The sequence below is a fragment of the Struthio camelus genome, chromosome 19, assembly GCF_040807025.1.
Source record: "Struthio camelus isolate bStrCam1 chromosome 19, bStrCam1.hap1, whole genome shotgun sequence".
In the NCBI taxonomy this organism is placed as follows: Eukaryota; Metazoa; Chordata; class Aves; order Struthioniformes; family Struthionidae; genus Struthio; species Struthio camelus.
In genome coordinates this window covers 9,226,321-9,254,059 of record NC_090960.1, presented here as the reverse complement: position 1 = coordinate 9,254,059, position 27,739 = coordinate 9,226,321, and the positions used below count along the sequence as shown (strand labels likewise).

General features: G+C 65.0%; 1 protein-coding gene across 8 annotated transcripts; it reads left to right on the top strand.

Annotated features, from left to right (window-relative positions):
* The first annotated feature begins 315 nt into the window (after positions 1 to 315).
* Positions 316 to 27,399, top strand: RHBDF2 (rhomboid 5 homolog 2). 8 transcript variants are annotated; one of them, XM_068913536.1, is made up of 19 exons: positions 324 to 373; positions 14,861 to 15,020; positions 16,086 to 16,235; positions 16,597 to 16,724; positions 17,387 to 17,579; positions 17,660 to 17,872; positions 18,496 to 18,624; positions 19,345 to 19,478; positions 19,746 to 19,958; positions 20,273 to 20,384; positions 20,706 to 20,780; positions 21,287 to 21,448; positions 21,645 to 21,745; positions 22,307 to 22,370; positions 22,564 to 22,658; positions 22,921 to 22,996; positions 23,514 to 23,614; positions 23,912 to 24,065; positions 24,879 to 27,399. In XM_068913536.1, exons 3-19 carry the CDS (start codon positions 16,110 to 16,112, stop codon positions 25,296 to 25,298), a joined length of 2,496 nt encoding a protein of 831 aa, XP_068769637.1. In that variant the 5' UTR covers positions 324 to 373; positions 14,861 to 15,020; positions 16,086 to 16,109; the 3' UTR covers positions 25,299 to 27,399. The 8 variants fall into 8 exon arrangements, with proteins under 8 accessions (XP_068769634.1, XP_068769637.1, XP_068769636.1 ...); XM_068913537.1 differs by lacking the exon at positions 14,861 to 15,020 and adding an exon at positions 12,259 to 12,392 and having other exon boundaries at positions 350 to 373; XM_068913533.1 differs by lacking the exon at positions 14,861 to 15,020 and having other exon boundaries at positions 316 to 373.
* The last annotated feature ends 340 nt before the right edge of the window (positions 27,400 to 27,739 follow it).

Here is a 27,739-nt window from a genome sequence, read left to right as displayed (position 1 = left end):
AGCGTCAGCCCTAGTCTCACCCGTGTCTGGACCTGGCAGTGCCCGCTGCTGGCAGGGCCCCGCACGCCCCTTCCCCGGCGCCCCGTGCAGCGGCGGGGGCAGGGGGCTGTGGCGGACCCCGGGGGGGGGGGTCAGGCCCCAGGGCAGGCCAGAGGCACCCGGGGGGGAGGGCTAGGACCCTCCCCAGCGCCCCCGGGGCACATCGCGGGGGGGAGCCGCGAGCTCCGCCCCCCGGACGGCCCCGCCCCCCGGACGGCCCCGCCCCCCAGGACGGCCCCGCCCCCCAGGACGGCCCCTTCCCGGCGTTGGCCCCGCCCGGGCCCAGGCGGCGGCGGGTGCCGGCGGGAGCGGGGCGCGCTGCGGCCGCGCCGAGGTGAGCGGGGCCGGGGCCGGGGCGGGGGGAGATCGCGCCTCCGTCGGTGCCGCTTTGCGGCCGCCCGCCCCCTCCGCCCCGCTCCCCTTCCCCGGGGCTGGGCGCTGACCCCCCGCCTCCCCGCCCGGCCCCTTCCCGGTTGTAAGGGGGTGGGGGGGACGGTCCCGCTGCGGGCCCCCGGGCTCCTGCCGGCGCTGCCCGCCCGGCTCCTGCGGGGCCGGCCGCGGTGCCGCCGGGGCGGCCTTGCTCGCTGCCCGCCGCTCCCTCCTCTTCCTCGCGGGGCGCTCGGCCCCGGCTGGGGCCCGCGTCCGTGTCCGCGCTGGGGCGGCCCCGGGCCGGGCAGGGGGAGCCCGGGCCGCCGGGGCGAGAGAAGCCCTCGCCCCCTTTCTCGGGCTGCCGGGCTGGTGAACCAGGCCAGCAGCCGCTTTTGCCTTTGTTCCGTGGGTTTTTCCCTGCCCCGGCGGCGGCCGCCCCGGTGCCCTTGCTCCGGCCGGCGCTTGGCGGCGCTTCCTGCCCCTCGGGGCTGCTCTGGGGCATCCGCCGGCGGCGGCGCTGCCCGCCGGTGCTCGGGGCGGCTTTGTTCTCCTCAAAAGCACCGCCTGGAAGCGGCCGCGGCCGGCCCTTTGCGAGCGGATAAAGCCGTGGTGGGAGCGAAGGGTCGGCGAGGAGGTGCGGGTGAGGGCGCGGGAGCCGAGGCAGGCTGGGCGTGGAGGTTTCGGCAGGTCGGTTTGGTGCTTTGGCCCTTAGCCGTCTGGCAGGTTTGGGGCAGGTGGGTGAGGCCGGGCTTTAAACCAACCCTGCCCTGCCTGGCTGCCGCTCGACGTGCCGCCGCAGGTAGTCCCTCCGGAGTCCTCCGCCGCCGGGTCTTAGTTGCCGTGGGGGGGCTGAGGACCCCGTCGCATCCTTGGGGATGTCGCAGGTCTCACCTCGGCTCGCCGGGCCGGGCTGCGGCAGAGCTCCGGGCGCTTGGGCTTCGCCAGCGACAGGGTGCTGACGGCAGCCGTCGGGTCCCCGCGGCAGGAGGAAGTGCCTGCCGCTTCCCCAGCGTGGCGTCGTCCTTCCCACCGCCAGCCGAGGATGTTCGCCGGCCTCCCCGTGTGACCCGAGCCCGGGACGGTCGCTCCCGGGGATTTCCAGAGTGAGCTCACGGCCCGGCCGCGAGGACGGCGGGAGGATCCGCCGGCGCTCCCGGCTGCCGCCTGCCCCCGGCTCTCCCGAGCCAGGAAGGAGCACCCGACGGTACAGCTCTCCCCTTTCTGCCCTCCGAAGGAGCCTCTGCTGGCTCCCGCACGGTTCCCGAGTGAGAAATAACCATCCCTACCTCCGAAACAAGCCCGGGGGGCTCAAAGGCAGCCCCGCTCCGGAGAAGTCGGAGCATCCTGTGCCTGCCGTCCCGCCGGCACGGGTTGCTCTGAGAGCTGAAGTCCTAAAGCTGCTTCCCGAGCAGGCGCGCTGGTGCCTCGGCTGCCTTCCCCAAGCGGCTTTCTTGGCTCTCTGGCTGCTGCGCCTGTTGTTTGCCCCTTCGCGATGAACGGAGTAGGGAGCGCGTATCGCCCCTCGTACGCGCGGCCGCTGCCTTCTGCCTTTTTGTTTCCGGAAGTTTTACCGGCGGTGCAGGGAGCCCCGCTGGGCTCGGCGCTCGGGGGACGTGTTTCGGCACCGCTGCCGCACGAGCAGCGGGAACTGCAGCCGGGGATGCTGGGCGCCCAGCGGGGAGAAAGGATGATGCACCGCCGGAGTTTGACACCGACGCAGCTACCGCAAACGCAGTGAGATGGGAACCGAGCCCCGTGCGGCGCTCTGAAACACGTGTGAGCGCTTCGTGCGTTTTCTACGCCCCGAAAAAGCAGCCTGGGCAGAGCGCGCTCGGCCGGTGGACGCCGGCGCGCGTCGGTGGAGCGGCTCGGCGGCTGGCGTGCGAGAGGGCTGGCTCCGTCTCCTCTCTTCGGGGAAGAATGCTCCCCGGGGTCAGGTGGAGGAGGTGGGAAATTCGGGGTGAAACTGCAAGGCAAGCGCTTGGCTTTCTCCTGGAATCAGTTTTTTTGTCTTTGATATCACTTACACTTAATGCTTAAAGCGAGCTTGAAAGAACCTCCAAAATATATCTTTGTTCCTTCCCGTGGGTAGTTTGGCTCAATCAGAAAACAACCGGGATGAGTTTGGGGTCAAAAACGACACATATGGCTAAAGAAAGCGGGAAGAAGGTGGAGGATATTGGGACGTTTGCCTGGCTCTGGGTTTGTTCGGGCCGGGGTTTTGGGAGCCGAAGGCCGGCACCCCGAGCTCCGCGAGGACCTAGCGGGCGGGCGGTGGGCTCCCACGCGCCGGCCTCGCTGCGCCCGATCGCGTCGCCCGGAGCCTGCGCTGGCTCTGCGTCCTCCTCCGTCCTCCTCCCGGCGCGTCCCTCCCAGCCAGCCGGGCGAGCACTCATCCTGTAATCTCCTCCACAGGTGGAAACGGTTTATTCCTTTATCTCTCCAAACTGCTCCTTTTCATCCTGCAAAACGCCTCTGGGGCTGCCTGATTTTATTTATTTACTTATTTATTTATTGCACTGTTTAAACCTCTTCTTAATCAGGGTCTGGCCTCGGGCTGGGTCCTCAGCCACCGGTGCCCCTTTGGCAACGGCGTGGCAGCAGGGACGTCCCCCGCAGCCCGGTCCCGAGCCGGACGGGGAGCCCGCGGTGGGTTTTTTTTTTTTTTTTTGGCAGCCCCTAGGAGCACAACAGGGACCTGAACCCCAGCCGCCGAGGGAGGGAGCGTCGGCTTTGCGCTCAGAGGGCTTCTGCATGGAACAGGAGTGAATCGTTGGAGGCTGAAACGTTATTACTCCTGATAAATCTATAGGAGCCTGCAAGCGATGGGCTCGGAAACGCTTCCCTTATTGAAAAGCTTTTTATCTAATGACCGCTGGTCCCTGCTGTCCTGGCAGGCCAGGAGGCGTCTGGTAGCATGATGGCTCCACGGCCCTGACGGAGGTGGGAGCAGTCCCTTTTAATTAGGCGGATCCAGGAGTTATGGTCTTCTGGGAGTGTTTACAGCACTTTAGGTTATGGCCATTTCCCCAGCCTTTGAGTGAGTGTTGAAAGCTGTGCTTTTTATTGCAAGCATGAAAGAAAACCTTGGCTTTCTTACCCATTTTCTCACTTAATCGTTGCTTTTTTTCTTTTTCTTCTTTTTTTTTTTTTTAAGGCAGTTGACTGCTTGTTGCTCTCTTAATGAGGCGTTTGGGGTGGGGGGATTGGAGAGCCGTGATTGACTCGGACTTGGGGAAGCTCCAGCTGCCCTGTGGCATCCTCTGGCCCCGAGACCTTCCTTCTGCCCTGGCTCCGCTCCTCCGCCGCGCGGGGCCCCTGCGTTTCCTCGCGCTCCGCGCGGGTGAGTCCTCGGTGCGGGGCAGATGGGAGCCTGGCCAGGGCTGCGGGACGGGCCTGGGCTGGCGCGTCGCTGCGCTGGGAGCCGCCGCGGCCTCCTGCTGAAACCTCTGCGCTGGGGCGGAGCGTGGTGGCCATCTCGGCTGGGCTTTCTGCTCGAGGCTTTTGCGTTAGCAGCTCTTCAGCCTCTTCCTTCCTGCTGCTCTCGTCTCCGGCCAGCCGGAGCGGGAAGGGGTTCCCCTGCGTCCCGGTCAGAGCAACGCTCCGTGTCGCGGGAGCGGGGGGCAGCCTGCGGTCTGGTTGGCCTGCTGCGCAGAAACCAAGCGTTTGTGGCCTTTGTGCGAAGGGCCTTCCCCTTTCTCTTCCGATAACTTGAATCTAGGGCAGTTGTGGGCTGTAGATAAAGTTCTTAGAAACTGCCCGGGGAGGAGAACAGCCCCACCGGGCCCCTCTCCTTCCCCGGGGAGAAACAGCCTGGCGCTTCCTCAGGAGCTGGGAGAGACTCGTACGGTGCGTGGGGAAAACCGGGGGAAGAAGGGTGGCCCGCGCTCTCGGACACCGGAGAGTCACCTGCGACCGGACACCTCTCTGCTGGGCCGGGCGGGAAGCGGGGCTGGCGGCCCCGTGCCGGTCCCTTCCGCCGCCGCCGGCTCTGCTCGCCTTGCTCCCCTCCTGCAGAGAAAGGGGAGGCTGCCGAAACGCTCTGCCCGCCGGGGCGGGAGGCTGATTTCGGACCGAAGCCGGATGTTTTATTAGCTTTTATTTTGTTGTTGTTGGCTTAGCTCGGTCCTGGGGGGGGGGGATCGCTGATGCGGCTCGCGCCGGGGAGGAGCGGTTTGGGATGGCGCCCGCCAGGACAGCGCGGGCTGGGGCGCAGGGCTGGGGTGCTGCCCGTCCCCGCCGGCGGCGTGCCGCCCGCCCCAGAGCTGCAGACACCCGAATCCGCGTGGAGGCGGCGAGCGCAAGGGTCGCCTGGATGCAAGACCCCCTTAGCGCCCCGGGCAAGGAAACGCAGAGCGCTTCCTTCCTGCTTTAAGTCGACTTTCGATAGCGATGTTATTGGCTTGCTTTGGGGAAGGGAAACCTGATGGCTTTGCGCAGCGAGCTGTCCGCTTTCACGCGGCGATGGGGGGAGCCCGGGCGGCAGGAGGGCGTCCCGGTGCCGTGCCGGTGAGAGGCCCCCGCGCCGGCCGGGGGCACGCGGACCACGGCGCCCGCGCGTCCCGGCTGCCTCCTGCCAGGGCCCGTTGGCCTCCGGGTTGTGCAAACCCTCCGGCTGGCAGGCCGTCTGCCGGCACGGAAGTGGGGTTGCCGCGGATGTGTAAGCTGCGCTTCCCCTGCGCCCGCGGGAAGGAGGCCGGGGCGAGCGCCGGCCCGGTGGCACCTCCCGCCGGCGCCTCTCGGCCGCGGGCTCGGCAAAACTGCCGGCGCGGCGGGCTCGCTCGCGGGGCGCCTGGCGCGGGGGCGGCCGCGGGCGGCCGAGCGCTGACTTTTCCCACGCTGTTTGCGAGAGCAGCCCGGGGGCTGGCTGCAGCGCGCTGCCGCGCGGCGCTGGGCCCCGCAGGAGGGGGCCGAGCTCCCCGCTCTCCGTCCCCTGGTGCGCGAGCCGCGACGCCCGCGGGGCAGCCGAGCCGAGCATCCCGCTTGCCGGCTCGGCCGGGCCTCGCTCACGCTGCGCTTTGCTCCGAGACTCGCCGTGTACGCGAGCGAGGAGTCGGTGTGGTTGCCGTGCCTCGGTTTCCCCACCTGGGAACGGCCGCAAACGGCTCCGAGGTGTTTCAGTCTCCTGTGAAACCAGCTGGTTCTCACCTTCTGCAGGCGAGCGTTAGCAGCCCGAGAGCAGCTGTGCGTCCGTGCGGTTCCCCGCGGCGCCCGGGGCCGGCGTGCGGTCCTCTGCCGCGCGGCCTGCCGGCGGGGGGAGTCGGACGCAGCCGTCGGTGTCCGTCCTGAGCCTCCGGACGGGTCACCCTTCTGCACCCAGGGCCGCCGGCAGGAGCGCTCCCCGCCGCAGCGAAAGGGGCGACGGCGGCTGCCGAGCGGCTCGCTGGCGCGCCGGGCGCCCTCGGCAGCCGGCGGGACCCTTCGGCTGCGCTCGCCGCCTCTGCTCGCCCCTCCGGATGCTCAGCCCGGCCGGAGCCAAGCCTGTGATTTTTCTGGCTCTTCCCTTAAAACAATGGACGTGACCCCCGTGGCGGGGCCGAGCCGGAGGGCAGCGAAGCGTCTCCCTCCGCCTTGCGCCTTCGCACGCGGGGCCGCTGGCACAAACGGCCGCTTTGCGCAGGCTCGGCAGCGGCTGAGCTGGCGCAGGGAGGTTTTACCGAGGTGGCTTCTCTAGTGCGCCTCTTCGGGCCGCTTTTACCGCTCCGCTGTGCCGAGGGCCTGCGGTTCATCGCTTGCCTGGGACGGGCTGGGCCCGCGCGCGGCGCTGCCTGCCGCCGCGGCCGGCCCCGCGCCGAGCCTCTCTCGCCCGTCTGCCGAGGCGTTTGCTGCCTGTTTCTGAGGATGCCGCCGGGAAAGTCGGGTGTCCTCCTGCCGGCTCCCTCCCCGCTGCCTCTGACAAGTAACGAGCTGGCCCTTCTCAGCCCTGTCCACAGGCAAAATCAGCTTGGGTTTTGCTGCAGCCTGCGCTGGAGGACTTGGGCCATCGTGATCGTGCACAGCTACGAGGGGCTCCTTGTTGAAGCCAAGCTGAGCAGGAATCAGAGTAGCGCTGGGTTTTATCCGAGAGCAGTGTAATTACGCAGTTGGGTTAAATAAACCCCAGGAGCTTGGGAAATGCGTGCAAGAAAGAGCTTCTCCCGCTTTTAAATAGCGCTGTAATCCTACCTGAGATGCCGCTGGGTGCAGAGGGTGGCCCGGCGGCTGGCTGTCCCCTTGCCCTGCACCCTGCCCGGGGCGGCAGCCCCTCTCCCGGAGGCTGCGGGGCTCGTCCGGCTCGCGCGGGACGGGGATGCGCTGCCCGGCTGCGGTGCGCGCGCGGGGCCGGCCGTGCGCTCGGCGGGAGATGTGCCGCGGCCTCGCCGGCGGGGCCCCTGGCAGCAAGGCAAATCCCTCCCGCGCAGCCGCCCTGCTCTCCCGGGCTTTCACCGGGGGAGGCTTGTTTGCTCTCGTTGCTGCCGGCGGGAGACTTTGGCCCTTTGTTCTCGCTGAAACCGCGACGGTGACTCAAAGGCTCCCGCCGCCGCCGCCCCCTCGCCGGGCTGCCCTGCACTCAGCACCCGCCAGGCTGAGTCGCGGCGCCGGCAACCTGTAAAGCGCGGCGGCTTCGCTGCAGCCCGCGGGCGGCTGGTTTGCACTTTGCAGCGCGTCGGTCGGCTGCTGCGCCGGCGCTGGGCGCGCTCAGGCTGCGCGCGGTGGCGTGGACGCGCTGCAGGCGCCGAGGCTGCCAAGGGGGGCCACAAGCAAGGACTCGAGCAGCCCTGGGTGGGGGCAAGTCGGCGAGGGCAGGGGACATCGCTGCCAGAGAAACCTGGGCTTTGAGAGCATTTCCGGGGCAGAAGACCGGCCCCGCCGCCAAGGTGCCGCCGCGTCTGACGTCTCTGCTGGAAGCAGAAGGCAGAAACCACCTGCGCGTCGGCCCCGCGTCCGGAGAGATGCTGACCTGTCGCGCTGCCGCCCGCGTCCCGTCCCTGGCGAAACGGCCGTGGCCGGGGGGAGCCGGGAGCGGGGCTCCGCGCAGACCATCGCGGCTACGGCCCTCGATGCGACCCTCCAGGTCCCGCGGAGGAGCTGCGTGCCCTAAGGGAGTCTCTGCCTGCTCTGGGAGCAGCTCCGGAGCGCTGCCTCCTTTGGCCCCTCGGCCCGGGGCTGTTTGGGATCCAGCCGTCCCCTCCTGGGACGTCTCCAGGCAAGGTCTTTCCCTTCGCTGCCCTCAAGCCGGAGAGGCTCGTGGAGAGGCGCAGGGCTCTGTCGAGTCCCCGAGCAGCGGCGTGGGGAGGAGTGTCCCTGTCCCACAACGTGGCCGCTGGTGGGGGGCAGCAGGGACCAGGGGGTGATGGTTCATGGTCCAGCAGGGTTTATTTGTGTGTGGGCCCTCATCCCGTGGGAAGAGGGGTCCTTTGGGCAAGAAGGTGGGGCTGCGTTCATGCTGGGTTTTGCTGGTCGTTTTCTCCTCTCCCGTAGCAAGGGTGGCAATTTGGGGAGGACGAGGACCTGCTGGTGGTGGCATCATCTCCAGAGACCAAGGCTATGGTCCTTGCAGGTGGGAAAGACCCACTGTGGGGACGTGTCCTGCTTCACTGCGTTGCCACTGAAGCCTGGGACACATCAAGTCATGTTTACCGGAGAGCCGGGAGGTGTCATCTCGCCCCACCCTGCTTTTGGCATGCTGAGGACCGCTCCTTCCCCATCCTTCCTCCCAAAAATAGAGCATGATCCTTGAGAACTGAGCCCTTGTGATGAGGAACCGGGGTGGCGCGGTCACAAGGAGGCTGGGACGAGCCCAGCGCGAGGCTGCGTTGTGCAACGGCGCGAGCAGCCGCCCGCCGGTCCCTGCCCTCGCTTCCTGTCCCCGCCGCCGAGGACAGACGGCCGCGAGCTCCGGCAGCCGCAGGGGCAGGGTTGGACCTGCGGCAGCTTTATCAGCGGCGCCCAGCGCAGCCCCCTTGGCTTTGCTCTCTCTATCTCAGCTCGGTAATTTTTACTTCCTTCCAGGGTGTGCTGAGCGCTCGAAACTCACCCGGGATGAACAAACCGCCCTACGGTTGCCTAATGCCCTGCTTGCCTTACAGGGAAAAAAAAAAGGGGGGGGGGGGGAATGGGGCGAATTTCCTAATTCCCGGAAGAGATCTGGCAAGGTGAGCGTCTCGGCTGGCTGGAAACCCTGGGAACCTGTTGGGCCCTACTGCTCTTTCTCGGGGTAAGTAGGGTTTTTTTCTGGCTATCGTATCGACCGCAGGAGGCAGCCCGAGTTGGGCCGGTGCGGGCCGCTGGCCTGGTGCGTTGCCCCTCAGGCAGGAGCAGCCGTGCGGAAAAAGGCGGATTAAAACTCCCCGGAGAGAGGGAGCGAGCGTGCGCGTCCGCGAGGCTTCGGAGCCTGGCGCGTGGCTGCCCCCTTCGACAAACTCCCGCAGGAGGCGAGGGTGCCGCTCGAGCGGCTTAAAATCCCTCCCCGGACAAACCCGTCCTCTCTCGATGCTCCGACCCAGGGTGAAACTTGGTGAGTGTTGCGTTATCGTTTACTAGCCGAGCTGCGCCTCCGCCGGTCGCCGGCTTTGCTGGGGCAGCGTGTCTGTCCGTCCGTCTGTCCGCCTCGGGAGGGAGCCGCTTTCCCACCCCGCTGCGGGTCGGGCGATGGCAGCGGGGACTGAGCTGCGGCTGAGCCTTTGCCCGGCGAGCGGCTCGCGGCTGGGCAGCCTGTCGGTCGAGTTGTCCCCTCTGTGGCTTGGGAGGGGGGAAGCGGTCCTGGTGCTGGGAGTGGAGGAGAGCGCCGGGCTGTGAAACGGCACCGCGCGGCGGTTGCACGGCTGGGCTCGCGGGCGCACGAATCCCCGTGGGCGCAGGAAGGCTCTAGGGCAAAAATTGCTCCCTGTCTGTTAGCTGCTGCGAGATACGTGTCTTGCTATGCTCATGCTCTCCGGGTTGACGAGGGTGTTTTAGCCGTTTCTCCCCAGCGTCGGCGCTGGCCGCGCTCTCCCCGACGGCCGCCTTGCTCCCGTCTCCCCCTCGGGCCTCGGTGGTTGACCGAGAAGGCTTTGGGCTGGTGCACCGACCTCCTCGCGCGGGCTCCCCGGCTCGCGGCCCCAGCGGAAAACGGAGCGGCTTTACCCCGCTCCCTGGCAGCGCTTTCCTCTGCAGCGCGGGGGCCAGCCGGCTCGCGGCCGGAGGGCGGTCGCGGGGCAGGATTTCTGCGGAGCCGGATAGCCTGGGACGCCGTCCAAGTCCGCGGGTCTCCGGCACGGGTCCTTGGACCCAGTGGGCTCAAACTGCTCCCGCGAGGCTTCATTTTTAGCAGCTGCTCTTGGCCTATTACCTTCCTTGAGCTTAACGCCTATCATAAAAGCCGTTTTATGGACTTAGCGCTGCTGCGCCTGCCCCAGGCTTCGGGGATGCTTTCCCGAGCGGCCTCGAGGCGCTAGCACGGGTGATCTGAAATTGTGGTAAAGCCGAAGCGCGATGGACAAGTAATGGCTCTCAAAATCGCTAGCTTGCTCGAGGTCGCTCGGACGAGCTGGCTTCTGCAGCGGTGCCTTAAAGTGTGTTTCGTCCTTAAGAAAAGCCAAAATACTCAAACCACAAAAAATAAATAGAGGCTGGACGCAGGGAGGCTGCAGACGCGTGGCCAGAGCGTGTCTCGGCTCCCCCAGGCTCCCTTCGAGCTGGGTCTGCGGGGGAATGAGGAACCGGGCTTGGGCTTCGCAAGGAGAGAGAGGACGGAAAAATGAAGAGTATTTAACTTTTTTTTTTTTTTCCCCTCAACAAGTTTGTTTGTTTTTTTTTTTTTTAATAATATCTCCTCATCTCAGGAGCTGTTTGTCTTGGGCTGCTTTTGTCAGATCTGAAACTTGAGCCTGGGAAACGCTCGGCTTTTCGGCGGCTCGGGCGCCCTTTCCCGGGGGCAGACCTGTAGGAGGAGCCGCTCGGTCCGATCCGTGGTTAATCAGTTACTCGAACCGAGCCGAGCGGGTCGGGCATCTTTTGCGTGCAGGGCTCAGGATAGCCCGAGAGTGCCTTTTAACGAGGCTCCTGGCGCTGATAGATGTCTTTAACATGCTCGTTAATCATTTATGAGCGTTGCCGTTAGCCAGCGCGAGCGGCAGTCTTTGCCTAATGGAAAACCAACCCTTTCCGCGCTCGCGTCGGTGACGGCTCCGGGGGTGTTTCGTGGCTCCGGGGTGTCTAAGCCCCCGCGGGGCCGTCAGCGGCGTTGTTCCCGCGCCAGGAACGTCGTCTCGCCCGCGGACGTCTCCCGCTGCGCCGACGGGCTTCAGGGGAGCGATCCCCTTCCGCCTGGAGCTGGCCGGCTCCCGGATGCCTCTCCGCAGCCGTAGCGCGCACGCCGTAGGACGGGTGACCTGGGCTGCGCTGCAGGGGCTTCTCGGCCATCCCGTGCGAGGGTTTGCCCCGTGCCTTGCTCTGCTCTGCTCTGCAGGTCGACACGCGGCCCCGCCAGCTGCACGGTTTGTTGCTCGGAGCATCCTGGCGTGTCCCGCGGTGACGTGCTGCGCGAGCCGCATCGCTTGTTCCATCGCTTCCTGCCCGGGGCCGGCCTCGGTCGCGGGTCAGCGGCGGGCGCGCGCGCGCTGCGCTCCCTGCCTGGCGCCTGCTCGAAGGAAAACGCCTCGGCGCCGTCAGCTGCCCCGCTCGGGTCCGAGCGCGGGGGCTGCGCCCCTCGCTCCTATCGACCGCACCGGCTTAAATCCTCGCCGCTACTCCACGGCCCTCGGCTCGTAGCGGCTTCCCCGGTGCGTTTTCTCTCTCTCCGCGGAGACCTTTTCCAGCGTAGTCACTGCTACGATGGCTCCGGGACCCCCCGCCGCCTTCCAGCTCGAAGCACAGCTCGTACGGAGCGGAGGACGTGCTTGTGGGGGCCGGGTCCCCCGTCGTCCCCGCGGCGGGGCGGCTGCGCAGCCGCTTCCCCGGGCGCCAGCTCAGCGCGCCGCCTCTCACTTCCCTTTCCCGGCGCCCGCGAGCCCCGGGGCCGGGCGGCGCGGCCAACGCCGGCCGCGTGCCCCCGCAGCGACGCGGGCTGGCGCCGGGCCGAGCGCCTCCGTCCTGCCGCGGCGCAGGGGGCAGCCGGCGGCCAGCGGGGCGTTAGGGGCCTTGCCGAGGGCTTGGGGATCTGCTGAGAGCCGTTCGGGCCTGGGTTTCTGGGCTGGGGCCGGGGGGGGGGGGAGTCGCGGCCGCCTGCAGCTGGTGGTTGTCGGCCCCGCAGAGGAGAACGAGCGGCGGCTCCGGCTCAGCAGAGGGATGGAAAGTTTCGCTTGCGGGGTCGGACCGCCCGGCTGGCGTCCTGCCGAGCCAGCAGCGGTTCAGTAGCTCGGCGAGGCGCTTGCGTCCCCGTCCCGCTCTTCTCCGCCTCTCGGCGAGCGCTCCCCGGCGCGGCAGAGCCGAAGCGGGGCGGTCGGGAAGGGGGAGGCCGCGCCGGCGGATCCCGGCGTCGGACCCAGCCCCGAGCAGGGGGGTCGGCTCTCCTCCCGGCCGCGAGAGCGGTGAGGGACGCGTCCGTTGTCGAGGCCGGGCCGGCAGCGGCGCTGGAGCTGGGCCCCGAGCGGCCTCGCAGCTCTGCCCCGGGGCGGATGCGGCGGGGCGCTGAGGCCCTCCACCCAGGAGGAAATCCACTGCCCTCCCGGTTTACTTAATCCTGCCTTCATCCTGCCGCCCTCCCCGGTGCCTGGCTGTGGTCCCAGCCCGCTGCGGGCAGCCGCCGTCCCCGAAAGCTCGGGAAGCTCTTCCTGCCCTTGGGAAACGCCGCAGCCAAAGCCAGCGTCTCTTCCTCCCCGGCTGCGGTAGGTCCCTGCAGCCCTGACCCGCTTTTCCGTGCGTGGTTTGCATCGTGGCGTCTCCCCCCAGCCAGGCGGAGCAGGGGGAGTTCGGCCGTGCTCCGGGGCTCCCTCGCGTGAAGGGCGGAGGAGAAGGAAGAGGAAGGCCGCCACCAGCCTTCGCCGTCGAGACGGGCCGCCTGCGATCCCCGCCGCTCTTATGAGGTAGGGAGGCCGGTCGGACGGGCGCTGGCCGAGCCCGGGGCAGAGGCGGCGGGGCCGGCCGCGGTCGCTGCGGCCACCGGGCACCCTAACGGAGGGGTGTCGGGATTGCTCCTTCCTTGGGCGCTGAGCCTGGGTGCCAGCGGCCGGTAGCGAGGGAGGAAGGAGCAGCCGAGCTGCCCCCGGCGCCTGGGGCAACGCCGTGCTCTAGGGCGAGAGCTGGGGCCTCTGCCGTTCCCGTTGATTTTGGAACGGGAGCCGGCCGGAGCCGTTAGCGCTTGTTGATGGCAACGTCTTCGTCAAGCCAGCGGTCAAGCTGTGTCTTACGTTCCGCCCCGCCGCTGCACGCGTGCTTTTGCGGGGAAAGGGAGGGTTATAAAAAGCGCTAGAGATTAGGAAAAGGGCAAATAGAAAGCGTTGGCGTCCGTGGGCTCCTCGGAGGGGTTGTGCTGGAGGCGAAACCCTCTTGTTGCCTGTGGTTATCTCCCTTCGCAGGGGAACGGTGCGTCCTTGGATCCAGAGGCTCCCCGGAGAGCTCTGCTCCCAGGGCTTGTTTGGGCTTAAACGGCTCGTTTTGGTGCGCCGTGTGCTCGGCTGCTGACGTGACCCCGCCGTGGGCGTGCTGGGCGGCCTTGGCACCGGCGGCTCCAGGAGGCTACGGCAGCCGCCTTGCCTCTCCTTGGGACGGTGTCGAGCTGGGTTTGGCTGGCGGAGGGGAGCCCCTCGCTGCCTGCATCCTCGCGATGCCACCCGGCACCTTCTCGCTGGGTGGGGAAACGCCAGCCCCCTTTTTTTCTTTTGCCGAGAGGGAAGCGCAGATAGCAGGCGCCTTGCCTTTGGAGACCTGGGTGAGACAGCAGGGGCTTGGCTGTGGGTTGTGGGTCCTGGGTTGGACCGCTAAGCCTGGCCCTTCCGTAGCCTCTCCTTTGATTTTTAGCTGGTTCAGCGTCTAACCCCATCCTCACCCTGTGACTGCCCCTAGCCAGACCCCGAACTCCTCTCCCTTTTCCTCCCAGGAGCCCGGGGAGCAAAACCTGTGGACAGGCAGGCTGGAGCACCAGGCAGGGAGCCGGCGGAGGGCTGCGGCTGCCATCTAGCGCCTGCCTGAGCCCGTCCGACGGGTGACACCACGCTCCTAAAGGCAGACTTTGCTCGTGCTGGCGCCCGGGGAGGAGGCGGGTTGTTGGAGATGCCGGGCCGAGTGGGTAAAGCCAGGATTTTGCAGCCGGTGGCACCGCTCGGTCCCCTGAGCTTAGGCTCGGTGGTGGTGGGTGGCAGCAGAGGAGTCCCAGCGGGACCCCTGCTCCCCCGAGGGGGCTCTGCCGGGGTGTCCAGGCCTTCACTCCCTCCCACGCAGGGGTGCCGGCAGAGATGGCTGCTCGTGTTTTCCCTCTGCTGCTGGCCCTGGGGTGAGGGCAGAGCACAGCAGACAGCACCATCCCTGTGGCCATGCCGCGGCACCCATCTGGGACCCCTGCAGCGTTGGTGGGAGGCCAAGGGATGCTCATGAGTGGGGCTGGCAGTATGCCTGTCGGAGCCGAGGCATCGTGCCGGGGGTCTGGGACAGCGGGACACTCGGAGTGCCCCGACGGGAGCTGTGGCCGAGAGAGAGAGTTTCTGGGTTTGTGGCATCGTCCGCTCATGCTGGCGATGGACTGGGAAGCGAGCGACGGCCGACGGTGCGCCCACCTCGAAGCTTCTCCTCCGGACGCCGGCGCTGGGAGGTACCTCCAAGGCAGCAGGAGCTGAGGGCCCTTGCGGTAAAGGGGAAGCAGAGGCCTGGGGCTGCCAGCGTTAGCATGGAAACATCTTCCCATCCCTGAGGTGGGGCAAAGCTCTCGGGCGCCAAAGGGGCTTCCAGGGCTGCGGCCCGGCGGTAGGATGCTGCCCTGGACCCGTCTGCTGAACTTGGACCCGGCCGGCTGGGACCTCCCTGCTTGGCGCCTCTCTGCGAGCCCAAAGGCAGGATACGGCCCCCGCGGGGGCATCGAGGAGCTCTCACCCTGTCTTTCCTACCATGCCTCGCTCTGCTCCTAACCCTACTTCCTTATCTGAGCTTGCCTGCCCGAAATCTGCCTGTTTGGCTTTTTTTCTTGGCCTGGTGAAAGGCATCACCTGTGTGACGCGCCGTGCCCCGCTTCAGCCGCGGCAGTGACACGGAAAGGGAGTCCAGCTGACCTGCTTCTGCAGCTTTGGCTGCTAATCTGCCCTCCCGTAGCGTGCCCGGCATCTCAGCCGCGCCAAATCTGCTCGCCGCCACCACCCCCCCAGCCTGGCTGGCTCTAAACACGGCAGGGTGAGCGTCGGCACCGAAATCCCCCAGAGCCCCTTGACCTTGGGGCTCTCGTCAGCCATCCCTGCGGGTGAGCGCGCATCAGGCAGGATTACTGAGCCCGGTGCCTGTAGACACACTTAGGCTGCTTAACCTGCCGTCCCCGGGCAGCCAAAGTGATTCTGGGATAACCTTTTAGGTCGGTGCGCCTTGAGCCCCTTAGCCGGATAGTCCCAGGAGGGGAGCTGGGGTGGAGGGGATGACCAAACCCCACCCCAAGGTGCGTCCGGCATGGAGATGGCTGGGAGAAACTGCGTCCCCAAGGGAGTTAGAGATGGATCTGAACCTTCAGAGATGAGGTACCTGTATCAGGAGCCCACGTTTCCTTTGCGCCCCCTCCACGCCTGTCCAAATCTGGGGAGGTGGCATGGGTGTCAGGGACGCAGTGCCTGGGCTATGTGAGAACAGGCCATCATCTTGGCCAGGTGCCTTTGGGACTGTGATGATCCTGCGTGGATCTGGGCCTCTTTCCAGCCCACGCTTCTGGAGGCACCGTCAGGGTGAAGCTCCCATCGCTGCAGTGCTCCGGGCAGCATCGCCCCAGCCACGCAGCTCCCCGGAGAGTCTTGCTGGTGGCACCTGCCTGGGGACTCTCTGTGGGGCATGAGCCATGGGCTGGGTTTGAAAAACAAGCCTCCTATTCCTTGGGGCTGCTGATGCTGAAAGCGAGCGAGATACGGCTGTCTGATTGATCGTGTGATCTTAAATGGCTGAGTAAGGGAGCTCTCCCCGTCTCCTCCTGAGGCATAGCCTCTTTCCGTGTGCGAGCTTGCATCTTGTAGGACCTGGGTAGCTTTAACCCTGCTTGGAGCTACCTGCCTTGCTTGGGGTTTGCCATGGGCCCGGAGCCTTCAGGGAGGAAACCTTCGATTCTGCGAGTGCGAGGGCACGCGAGCGGCCCTGAACTCAAACCCGGATTGCCTCTCCTCTTGGCCTGCATGTTGCTCCATCTCTTGCCAGCGCACAAAAAGCATGTGCTGGCTCCCGAGATATTTGGATGAGGCATCCGGGACTTGTGCCTGGGAAGAGAAGGGAGCCGAGAATTAAAATGCTGCCAAACTTGGTGCAAACTGGTGGCGGCCGTGGTCCCCCCCAGGGAGCAATTAGAGAAGAGAAATCTGCGCATCTTTCCCAGCGACAGAGGAAGTGCTTAAAGCATTTCCCTGCCTCCTGGGGTCTCCCCTGCACAAAGCCCCATTAACGGTTAATGCTTCTGCCGATGTCTTCCGGCAGGGATCCGCTTACCCTGCAGAAGATGAGGAGGGAGGGGATGCGGCGAGGCCGTGAAACAGGCGTTACAGCCATCAGCCGGCCTTCCCCTCTCGCCTGCGCGCTGACTCCTCGTCCCCCTCCCTCCCTCGCAGCCTGCCCAACGCCGCCTGCCCGAGATGTCGTCCGGCGATAGGAACGGGGGCAGCCGCTCCAGCAGCAGCCGCCTGCAGAGCAAGAAGCCCCCCAACCTCTCCATCGTCATCCCCCCCCGGGAGGCAGAGGAGGACGGCAGCCGCAAGGAGGTAAGCGGGGGTCTCCGGCAGCCAGCACCGGTTTGCCGGGACCCGTCTGTTTGTGGTGGTTCTGGGAGCCTCTCTGGAGCTTCCTCCAGGGCACGGGGTGAGCAGTGCCAGCCCGTCTCCTGTGACATGGATGTCCAGCTATGGGCCGTGATGCTCTCTTGGATGTAGCAGTGGTTGAACCCAGGCTGGGCTCAGCACAGTCATGCTGGCAAAGTGGGGGAAAGGGTCTGGTTTCTTCTGTGGGGAAGCTGATCCTTTCTCGCTGCAGAAATTCCTGTTTCCTTCCATCCCGTGCTGGGCTTGGGAGCTCCTAGAGAGCAGCAGCAACACAGACTCCCCAGTTACGTGTCCTGTCTTCCAGCCCTCGAAGGTCCCCATCTACCGAAAGAGCAAGAGCCTGCAGGAGCCCAGGTCAAAGAGATATGACAGCTCCTCGGAAAAACGTCCCGGCTTCCGCCGACAGACCTCCCTGTCCCAGAGCATCCGCAAGTGAGGGCTCGGGAGGGCTGGGCACTGCCGGCCCGGGCTGGCACGAGGGCATGGCAGGCTCTGGCGGTGGTGGGGTGGCTGGAGGGATCCCCAAGCTCCAGGCTGGGTGTTATGGCTGCGGGTGCCAGCCAGAGGCGTCGGGGTGAGGATGGGGAGAGTCAGGGCTTGAAAGGAAAAGCCTTGGAGGGTTGAGCGTGGCTTTGTTTTGACTCGCTGTTGTCTGCCTAGGAATCATCCCACAGCAGAAGAATTGTTTAGTAGTGACTCAAATGGTTGTTTTATAGATCAAGAAAATTTCCCACTGCTGTTTGTGTAGGACCTTCACAAACGCCTTGAGCTGTTCTCTTGCTGCAGCACAGAGCTGATAAACTATCTATGCACCGTGCAAGTCTCAGTGGTGTTAGCTCTCCAGTGAGACCTGAGCACCATCGACCCCTCTACAACACCGTTTGTCCCTCCAGAGACCCATAGTCAAGTCAAAATTGTGCCCTGCTCTGGGCTAAGCTGAGACACCCAAACTCAGATCACCTGCTTGAGAGCAGGACGCAAGCACACAGAGCCCGGCTGGGGTTGCGGTGCCGGGCTTGGGACGTGGGTCAAGTGCTAACCTGGCAGGGAGATCAGCTGGGCAATGCGCGTATCTGTCCCCTTCCCTTGCGCAGGGGCACGGCGCAATGGTTTGGCGTCAGCAGCGACTGGGAAGGAAAGCGGCAGCACTGGCAGCGCAAGAGCTTGCAGCACTGCAGCATGAGATACGGCAAGCTCAAGGCTGCCTACCGCGACATGGAGCTCCCCAGCCAGGAGGTGCCCTCCTTCCAGGGCACCGAGTCGCCAAAGCCAGCCAAGATGCCCAAGGTAGAGCTCGTGGCGTAGGATCGGGGTCCTGGTCTGGAGCTTTTCTCTTCAAGCACCAAGAGGTCTCTGCCTTCTCCCAGATCGTAGATCCACTGGCCAGGGGCCGTCCCTTCCGCCATCCCGATGAGACCGATCGCCCCCACACACCCCACCACGTCCTGCCCCCGCTGACCCCCGGCGTCGCCTCCTTAGCCTCCTTCAACAGCATCCGCTCCGGCTACAGCCGCCTGCCCCGCCGGAAGAGGGAGTCCGTCGCGCACATGAGCTACAAGGCGGCCGCAGCGCTTCTCCGTGTGAGTCGTGGGGAGTGGGATTTTCTTCTTCCTTTCTTGGTTTGTTTTCAGCTCTGTCCCTCCCCCCTCCTCTTTGTTTCTTGGCTTTTTGCTTTGCACAAAGATCACTCTCTCCCTCTGGTGCAGATTTGAGGGGGGAAGGTTTTTAAGCTCAGCTTAAAAGGAGAAGTTTTGGTGGAAACATGACCACCAAAGTACAACTATTTTGCACGGCATCCCTAGAAAAACCAGCTTTGGGGTTTCACTGTAGACAGGTCCGGTGAGCTTTTGCTGCAGGAGAAATTTCTCTGGAGGCTTTCTAGCCCCTGGGGAGTCCTGGGCAAGCCTTGCAGACAGGTTTGTAGGCCAGGGACTGGAAAGGGGATCCCAAGTTCACTTGCGTGCTGACTAACGTGGTCGTGATCCAACGCTGCTGGCTCTCAGGAGTTGAAGGCGGTGTCTGCCTGCCGCTCCCGCTGGCTGAGCGCCCTCGCGCCAGGGGATAGGATGGCTGGTTGGTATTTAATGCTTGCTGCCACGGCCTCGGCTTTGGGGAGGAATGCTCCAAGGCTTTGAGAAACCCTCAGCGCTGGCGAAACTGGGGGCTTCTTGTTTCTTATCCTTATTTGCTTCCTCTGCAAAAGGGACGCTCTGTGCTGGAGCCGCTGGCTCAGAAGCGGAGGAGCAACAAGAGGAGCTTTGTGTACCCCAGCTTCCTGGACGAGGACATGGTGGACGCTGCCGATACCCTGGACTCGTCCTTCTTCAGTAAGGCAAGCGCAGTTCCCTGCTGGCCGTCGGAGCGGGGAAGGGGCCCCATGCCTGGAGCCAGCCCGGCTGGTGGGGTCAGGCTGTGGGGGAGCTCCTCTGCGCTGAGCCCGTGCAGGTCTGCGAGAAGGCTGAGGGCGGAGCAGGGCTTTCAGGGAGACGATGGTGTGTAGACCATCAGTGGGGAGCTTGGTCATCCCATGGTCCCGTCTCCTCTCTGCTCTGAGGGCAGTCTCTAGGAGAAAGTGGTTCTCTGATCTGGAGCATTTCTGTCTCCTCGGAGATGGTCCAAGATGGTCCATGTAACAAATGCTTGGAGCCCACCGGAGCTGGGGGACATGGTGCTCACACCTGCATGGCTCAGCACAGAATGGTCAATCACTTACCCGAGATGGCAGCAAGAAGGGTTTTAGCTGCGTTCAGGGCTGGGTATGTGCAAAGGGACCCCTGTGTCAGCTCCCAGCCCTGCCCTGGCAGTAGCGAGGACCAGTGTTTGCTGTGCACTGCACAGCCCCGATCTCGGTGATGCTCCTCGGGGACAGAGGAAGCAAAGCTGTGGTCGTGGGTGCGTTTCAGACCCTGCAACAAGGACTTAGTGGGATGTAAGTGGGGGTTATGCTCTCACCAGCCTCCGTTGCCAGGTTGGGACTGGCTGACATCGTGGCCTTCCTTAGTCAGAAGGAGGTTTCTCAGCCATCACCCAGGAGTTTCTGTGCTCCTTTCAGATGGACATGCACGACGAGACGTACTCCATGCCAGATGACGTCTTTGAGTCGCCGCCTCTATCGGCCACGTATTTGCGCATGCACCTGGTGGGGGAGGATGTCAGGGTGTCCCCGGAGGTGGAGCAGCTCACTCCGTGAGTACCATCTCTTGGTCGCGTACTGTCTCCGCTGTCTGAAGAGATCCCCCTGTCTCTCAGCGTCACCATCTCTCCCTGCCATGGGGCACTTCTGTATCTTCTAGCGCACTCCTATTAGGATGAACCCAAGAGAATACCCCTAGCCCTTATCTCAGGGTATCCTCTGGGCTGCCCCAGCCCTGGGATGAGGCTGTGGAGTTGCACACGGTGGGCTCTTGGCTGGCTCCTTTTGGCAGATTCAATGGGTATCTCTTCTCCCTGCAGAAGGGAGGGTGCCCAGCTCACCCCAGCCTCCGCCGGCCCTGGCCCCGCTCCCAGGAGAGGCAGGCGCATCGCTTCCAAAGTGAAACACTTTGCCTTCGACCGCAAGAAGCGCTACTACGGGCTGGGGGTGGTGGGGAAGTGGCTGAACAGGACATACCGCCGGAGCCTGAGCAGCATAGTGCAGTCCCAGCTGGAGAACACGGACAGCCACCGGTGAGCAGGACCAGCAGGACGGGGACGGCGTGCGTGGGCTGGGGGTGACCAGCCCAAGAGCCAGCCCCATTCCTCGGGGCTCTCCCATGGGTCAGACAGCTGTGTCTCCACTTTGATGCTTGGAGATCAGGGTTTGGGGGCCCCGGGCTGCTTCCCTGCTGGGGTTGGATGCGCATTGCCGCAGTTGGTGGCTGCGTTTCCCACTCTGCCTGGGTGACTGCAGCATCTCTGTGCCTGACCTCCTTCTCCCTGCCTGCCGCCATCCTTGAGCTGCTCCGGCCTTGGTCCGTGACCCCAGCCTCTTTCCTCTGCAGGCCGTATTTCACCTACTGGATCACCTTTGTCCACATCCTCATCACCTTGCTGGTCATAGGCACATATGGCATTGCCCCCATCGGCTTCACCCAGCATGTGACGACACAGTTAGTAAGTTTAAGAGCTCCCGACCGGGGCCGGCCCCTCCTGGTGACATGTCTGGCTCCCTGGTGGCAGCCAGCCAGCTCTGAGCAAAGCAAGCCTGGCACCCGGCGGGGTGTGTTAAACACCCCAAAGGAGGCATCATCCCGTTGGGGTGCTGCCCAGAAATCGGCTTCCTGGGGACACCGGGGGCTGCTCAGACCCCGGCGAGCCGAGGGGAGGCTGTGCTGGAGGCTCATGTCCCGAGCTGAGCTTGTTCCTGCCGTGTGCCCCGCGTCTCCGACCCCACTCCATGGAAGCCGGCTGTGCAACTCTGGCTTTGCTCGGCAGGTGCTGAGGAACAAAGGTGTCTACGAAAGCGTCAAGTACATCCAGCAGGAAAACTTCTGGATTGGGCCCAGCTCGGTAAGGGGTTTGCCAGGCTGCAGTCCCGAGGCTGTGTCCTCCAGCCGGCCACCACTTTCCCTTCCCTGAGACGAGGGTGGAGGGTCACCGAGGCCTCCTTGGGGTGCTTCTTTCTCTCCTCTTCCCAGAGCAGAGCTCTGACCCCAGTTACTCTGCAGTCACCCTCTTCCCAACCTGCTCCCCCCGGGACTTTGGCACCCCAGTCCCTCTGGGCACTGGCTGCCTGGTCCCAGGCCAGGCTGGGGGCTCAGCAGCACTTCCCAGAGCCACGACATCACGGTGGGATGGTCAGGAGAGACCCTGTCCCCTTCCTGGCTGTGTTCCCCTCCGTGGGGGTAACTCAGATATGGGGCTATCATGCATGGGGAGTCTCTCAGCACTGACCTCTCCTGGAGGTCAGCTCTGGGGGCAGCTGTTGGGAAGGGAGATGTGCCAGGGAATGAGGGTGGGCAACAGACCTCCTCCGTGCCTGGAGAGCATCCCCTGGACCTGTGCCGCCTTCCCAGATCGACCTGATCCACCTGGGGGCCAAGTTTTCCCCCTGCATCCGGAAGGACCGACAGGTGGAGCGGCTCATTCAGCGCGAGAGGGACCGGGAGCGCAACTCCGGCTGCTGCGTCCAGAATGACAACTCGGGCTGCATCCAGACGCTGCCGCAGGACTGCTCGGTGCGTGCGGTGGGCTGCGCCGCCTCCTCCCCTGCGGGCATGGAGGACTGGAGAAACGTTTGAGCTTTCCAGAGGGCAAGGAGAAACCATCTCTGCCCAGTGCAACCCCAGGCAGCTGCAGCCCCAGTGTGTGATGCACGCAGGGGTTAGAGCAGCACGTTTGCTGCTTGCAACCTGCGTCTCCCCGTCCCTGCAGGAGACGCTGGCAACGTTCATCAAGTGGCCGGGCGCCAACGCACCGACAATGGGCTCTGGCAAGAAGCGGACGTCAGGGGCCGTGTGCCATCAGGACCCCAGGTACGAGTGAGGTCTGGGAGGAGATGGCACGGTCACCTGGTTGTATGCAGAGCACGTGTGGGACGTGCCACTTAAGGCTGAGTTTCCAGCTCAGATGCCTTGAATTCATCTGCCTGAGGGGCTGGCTATCTGAGTACCCTGTACACACCAGGGGAGAGGGATGAGGAAGAGGGAATAGGCAGGGAAACTGAGGCAAGGTCTGCCCTAAGCACAAGCAGCAACGAGCAAGCCAGAAAGCCCAGGAGCCTTGCTTGTCTTGTGGTTGAACCATCCTGTCTGCCCTGATCTTCAGGTGAGATGAGCAGGAGTATGTGATGTTGCAAGGAGGTGAAATTACCTGGCAGATGTTTCGGCTACAGTGACATTAACCTGCAGAGCATGTTGCTGTAGGGTGCTCTAGGAGTTAAAAGCACAGAAATCTTCCCAAAGCAAAGGAAGCTTGCAGGGGGAAGCTAGCAGGTCCCTAGAGCTGTCTGGGCCCCGGAGGGCGGTTAGGTTGGAGGGGAAGGATATGTTGGGGGAAATAGTTACTGATACCCCACATCCCTCTCATCCTCCCAGGACATGCGAGGAGCCAGCATCAAACCCACCCCACGTGTGGCCAGACGACATCACCAGATGGCCGGTAAGAGCCCGCAGCGGCTGCAGACCCTCTTTGCGGGGCGCGCTGCGAGGTCTCCACGTGGTGGCACCTTGGCAGCCTTGGTGGTGGCAGGAAGGTGGCCTGGCGGGCAATGAGTGAGGAGCCGGGCACAGGGGCTGCGGGGAGCAGCCTCGACCCCCTCCCTCACCACAGCTCCTCTCCCTTCTGCTTGCAGATTTGTACCTATGAGACCCAAACCAACCACACGGGCTTTGCGCACATGGACTGCCAGATCAAGGGCAGGCCTTGCTGCATCGGCACCAAGGGCAGGTGAGCCACGACGACGTGGGGACCGAACCCAGGGCAGGCCGAGCCGGCTCCCCCCTCTCTGTGTCCTGAGTTGCGCAGGGGGAGAGGGGGATCAGAGAGCCCGGGACGAGGCGTGCTGGGGGAGGTGGATGGGAAGGGCTGTGGCGGCAGGGACCCTCTCCCGGCCGCTCCGGGCGAGCGGGGTGGCTGCGCGGGAGGGGACGCTGGCGGGAGCGCAGAGCCGTGCCCCGGGTGAGCCCGCTGCCTGCCCGTCCCCTGACAGCTGCGAGATCACGACGCGGGAGTACTGCGAGTTCATGCACGGCTACTTCCACGAGGAGGCGACTCTCTGCTCGCAGGTGAGCGGGGCTGCGGGGCGTCGCGGGGAGCCCAGCCTGCGATTCGGGGGGTCTTGGGGCTTGTGTCACGCGGCTGTGCTGGCGCCAGAGGGCTGCCCAGCCTCGGATCCTGCCGGGGGCGGACGCTGGGGTTGACGCCAGCAGGGGCAATCCAAAGCCCAGAGCTTTCCCGGCTCACGGCCAGACGCCTGCTGCCGCTGCATGCCCCCCTGCTTGAGCCAGCCTAGCCCAGGCAGCACCGCTGCCCAGCAAAAAGCAGGACCTGCTGTGGTATCAAGCACGTCTCAGGCAGGAAAATCACCTTCTGGTGGCTGCTTGAGGACGCTTGATTGTTCCCATCCCAGACATGGACCGAGCACCGGGCAATGCAGGTGCCCCGGACCACGCTGGATCCCCTCTCTGACCCAACGCGTGGCAGAGCCGACCAGGCATCGGCGTAACCCGTCCTCTGCTCCCCGGCGGCTCTGAGGTCTGGGCTGAGCTCCTGTAGCCCCCGAACCCGTGTCTGCCTTTGCAGGTGCACTGCCTGGATGAAGTCTGTGGCCTCCTGCCCTTCCTGAACCCGGAGGTCCCCGACCAGTTCTACCGCCTCTGGCTGTCCCTGTTCCTGCACGCGGGGTGAGCAGCGGCTTCGTGCTCCCAGCTCTCCCCTGGACAACCCAGCACCCCAGCCTGAGGGCAATGGTGAAGCCTTGGTGTCCGGTGGGCTGTCTGTCATCTCTTAAACCGTGATCCTTTATGGACTGGAAGAGAAGAGGGGAGAAACACCCCCAAGCTACAGCGATACCCTGCAAATGTGCTACCCATAGAGGGTATCTTACAAGAACTGGTTTTGCACCCTGGAGCAGTGGGTAGGAGCACTGGGAAGGGGGTCTGGCAGGGCCGGGGGATCTGACCCGGGGTATCTTCCCCCAGGGTCATCCACTGCCTGGTGTCGGTGACCTTCCAGATGACAGTGCTGAGGGACCTGGAGAAGCTGGCGGGCTGGCACCGCATCTCCCTCATTTTCATCCTCAGCGGCATCACGGGCAATCTGGCCAGCGCCATCTTCCTGCCGTACAGAGCAGAGGTGAGGGCTGAGCGCGCTCGCTGCCCTGCGGACTGGCCCTGGGAAGTCCCGAACCCTCTTAGCTCTCCTACCCAGGCCAGCTATGGAGCCTTGTTGTGTTGGACACTGAGCAAACCTGCTTATGGCAAGATGTTTCGGGGCATGAAATATGGTCAGGAGCCCAGGGTATTCCCCAAGATGGTCAAAAGGTTGTTTTTAATTCAACAGCCCGGGGCTGCCCTCCTCCGTCCTGGCTAGGCAGGGGTTTGGGGAGAGGGCTGCCGCGTGTAGCGCAGAGGTCTCGTCCCTCCGCAGGTTTTGCCTGGGGTGGCGGGAGGCCGGTGCCCCCTTTGCTCTGCTCCCCACACAGGGGTGAGGTGTCTGGCCCACGTGCGGGGTCCGCACATGCCACACGGGTCACGTGTCGCCGCCACGTGTCGGTGTGCGTGCAGGAGCCTCGGAGAAGCAGATGGCTAATCTGCTGGCTGCAAAGTCCTGCCGGGCTTTAAATGAGATCACGCAGAGTGCCCTAATCCGCCCGGGGGTGCGCGGGGACGGGGCGAGGGGGGCCGCGGCACGGGACGGGGGCGATGCCGCCTCGCTGCCCAGTCTCCCGAAGCGCTGGCTCTGCAGAAGCAGCGAGTGGGTGCTCCTCTGCGCACAGCGCTGCTGAGCATCGCCCGTCTCCTGGGGCTCGGAGGGTCGCAAGAGCTGAACGTGTTTTGCAACGGGAAGGGATGGTCCCCGGAGGCGTGGGGACATGCCCGAGGTGCCGCAGGCACCGCAGCCCTTCCTGCCCTAACTCCCCTCTCCCCGCCTGCCCCGGCTCTGCAGGTGGGTCCAGCCGGCTCCCAGTTCGGCTTGCTGGCCTGCCTCTTCGTCGAGCTCTTCCAGAGCTGGCAAGTCCTGGAGAAGCCTTGGAAAGCCTTCCTCAACCTCTTTGGGATCGTCCTCTTCCTCTTCATCTGCGGGCTCCTGCCGTGGATCGACAACATCGCCCACCTCTTTGGCTTCCTCAGCGGCCTCCTGCTCTCCTTCGCCTTCCTGCCCTACATCACCTTTGGCACCGTGGACAAGTACCGCAAGCGGGCCATGATCATCGTGTCGCTGCTGGTCTTTGTGGGACTCTTTGCCTCGCTGGTGATCTGGCTGTACGTCTACCCCGTGAACTGGCGCTGGATAGAGTATCTCACCTGCCTGCCCTTCACCAGCAAGTTCTGCGAGAAGTACGAGCTGGACCAGGTCTTGCACTGACCCTGGCAGAGGGGACGAGGCCGTGACGGTGCGCGGAGAGGGAGCGCCGTTCCTTTTCAAAGCGGGCTGATCAGGCACAGGGTGGGTTTTTAGCCAGCTCGGAGGAGGCGGTGGCGGAGCGGGCTGCGGTTTAGAAGCAGGGCGTTGCGCCGCTCCGCACAGCCTCCGGTCCGACAGCAAGGTGGGCGCTCTGGGATGGGGCTCGCCTTGGACACGGCCTCGTCCCCGGGGTCAGCAGGGCTGCGCTTCTGGGCTCCCCCGTGTCCCCTAAATGCTGGGGACATGGGAGGAGCGGGGCTGGAGCCAACCTGGTTTGCACTCCTTCGGGGCGGCGAGGGCCGGACGGCTGCCCCGTACCACTGAAAAGCCATAAGTGCCAGGTTTGGAGCCCGAGCCAGGAGCCCAGCTGCTGCCTGGTTGGGGAAGGGTCCAAGCGAGACACGAGCTGTGAGGCCCCAGGGTGTCCACCTCGCCGTGGCGGTGCCGCAGCCGGGCTGGGCTCCCGGCCGGAGCAGCCGCCGAGCGCCGGCCGACCTCCTGCAGCCAGACCCGGGGCGAGAGGCGTTTCACGCTTGCCTTGAAAGCACTGGAGTGCCTCGACGCCGAAGCTGCCGAGCTGCCCAGCTCTCGCTTCCGGCCCCGTCTCCGCCGCCTCCCTGCCCCTCGCCCCAGGCTCCGCCCGGCGGCAGCTCCCCACGGCGGCGGCACATCCTGCCTCGGTGCCGCGGGTGCCGCCGCTCATACTGTGAACACAACCCCCTTTTTACAGGGGCGCTTTTTTTTTTTTTTTTTTTTTTTTAAAATACACGGCTCTCGGTGATGTTGCTGGCCCTGAGGTTGGCGGGGTGCCTCGGACCCAGGCGCGCCCGGGACCCCACGCGGGGCCCTTGCACCAGTAGCCGCGTTGCAGCTGGGCTTTGGCTCACCCCGGCTCTTTCCCGAGCTGTCGCAGGGGTCCTGGGTCCCCGGCAGCCTGACAGCGGGCTGGCACGTCCTGCCACGTCCGCACTAGGTGTCCTGCAAGAGAGCTGGGACGTCGAGGGCTGCAGTGAGGATCCCCGACGGCGTCCCTGCCTTTGGGCTCCCCGGAGCCTCTCCTGCAGCTCCGGGATGCTCAGAGCTGAGGTTTGATGGTATTTTTTCAGTCTCCCTTTCCCCGCAATGTTCCCACGAGGCCTCCAAAGGAAGCTTCTTTTTGAAACGGGCTCTTCACTGGACACAGAGGCAGGAAATGGGGGGGTGGAGGGGCTTCTTTTTCCCTTATTTCGGTGGAGTTCCCTTTTTTAAAGCGGAGAAGCAGCGCGTGCCGGCCGCGCAGCACGGTGCGGGGAGGTGGTTGTGGGGAAAGAAGTGCTGATGGTTTCGCTGGGCTCCTGAAGCCCAAGGGAGAGGCAGGATCGGGCTGAATGCCGCCTGCCCTCAGACCCCTCGGGAAGCCTTGGGCCTTCCCACCTTTCACTGCTGCCTCGAGTATTACCTCTTTCCTCTCCTCAAAGAGTGGGGCAGAGACCTGGGTAACCCCTTCCTGTGTCAAATGATCCTGGACGGACCAAGGAGCACCTACCAGTGGGCGTTCAGGAGGCCGGGCTGAACCCTAGGCTCTCGTTTCCCTCCTGATGCTCCCAAAACGTCTCCTCCTCCCTCCTTGGACAAGCCTTGACATGAAGACGGGGCGTTCCTGGAGTCCGGGTGACTCCTCTGGGCTGGTCTGGGCCCGCCTTGGTGCGGGGCCGTCTCTGCCCTGGCATGCGCCGCTCCATCGCTGGCGGGTCTCGGTGCGGTTAGAGGGGGGAAGGTGTGCGTCACCCAGCCGGCAGGTCCCAGCGGGGCTGGGATCAGCGTTTAAGGGCTGTGAGCTCGGTCCCCGTCCCCGCTCCGCCGTCCTTGGCGGTGGGGCTCCGCGGGCTGGCCGAGGAGCAGCCGGAGCCCGGCTGGGCCACGGCGCCGGCGTCCGCCGCGGGCTGCTTTCCCCCCTCGCCCCGTCCCTCTGGTGCTGCTCCAGCCAAAGACAGACACTTCACCTCATTTGTCTCTTTTTTGATACTGTTTTTTTTTTTTAAAAGCTGCAGTTTTTCCTTAATAAATTTCTACCTGTATTTAAGGAGATGCACGAGGCCTGTGGTGCGTTGGCGGGCGCGGGGAGGGGGCGAGCGCTGCGGCCGGGGGGCTGCCCGAAGGCGCGATGCGGGGGAGCTCTGTCCCGGCTGTCGCAGCGATGTCGCGTTCAGAGCCGCGGAGAAACCCCGAGTCCACTCTTAAACGCGGCCGCCACCTCTTTATTTGCTGCCTCCCGACAGAGCCGGGCCAAGGCGTTGGCGGAGGGCTTTCCCCGGGAAGGACGTTTGTCTGCGGCCCGTGCTGGGCGCCTCTTTAACGGGCGCTTCGGGGTGGCCGGGGGCTGGAGGGGAGCGTCTCGCGAGGTAGCGCCCGTCCCTCCCCAG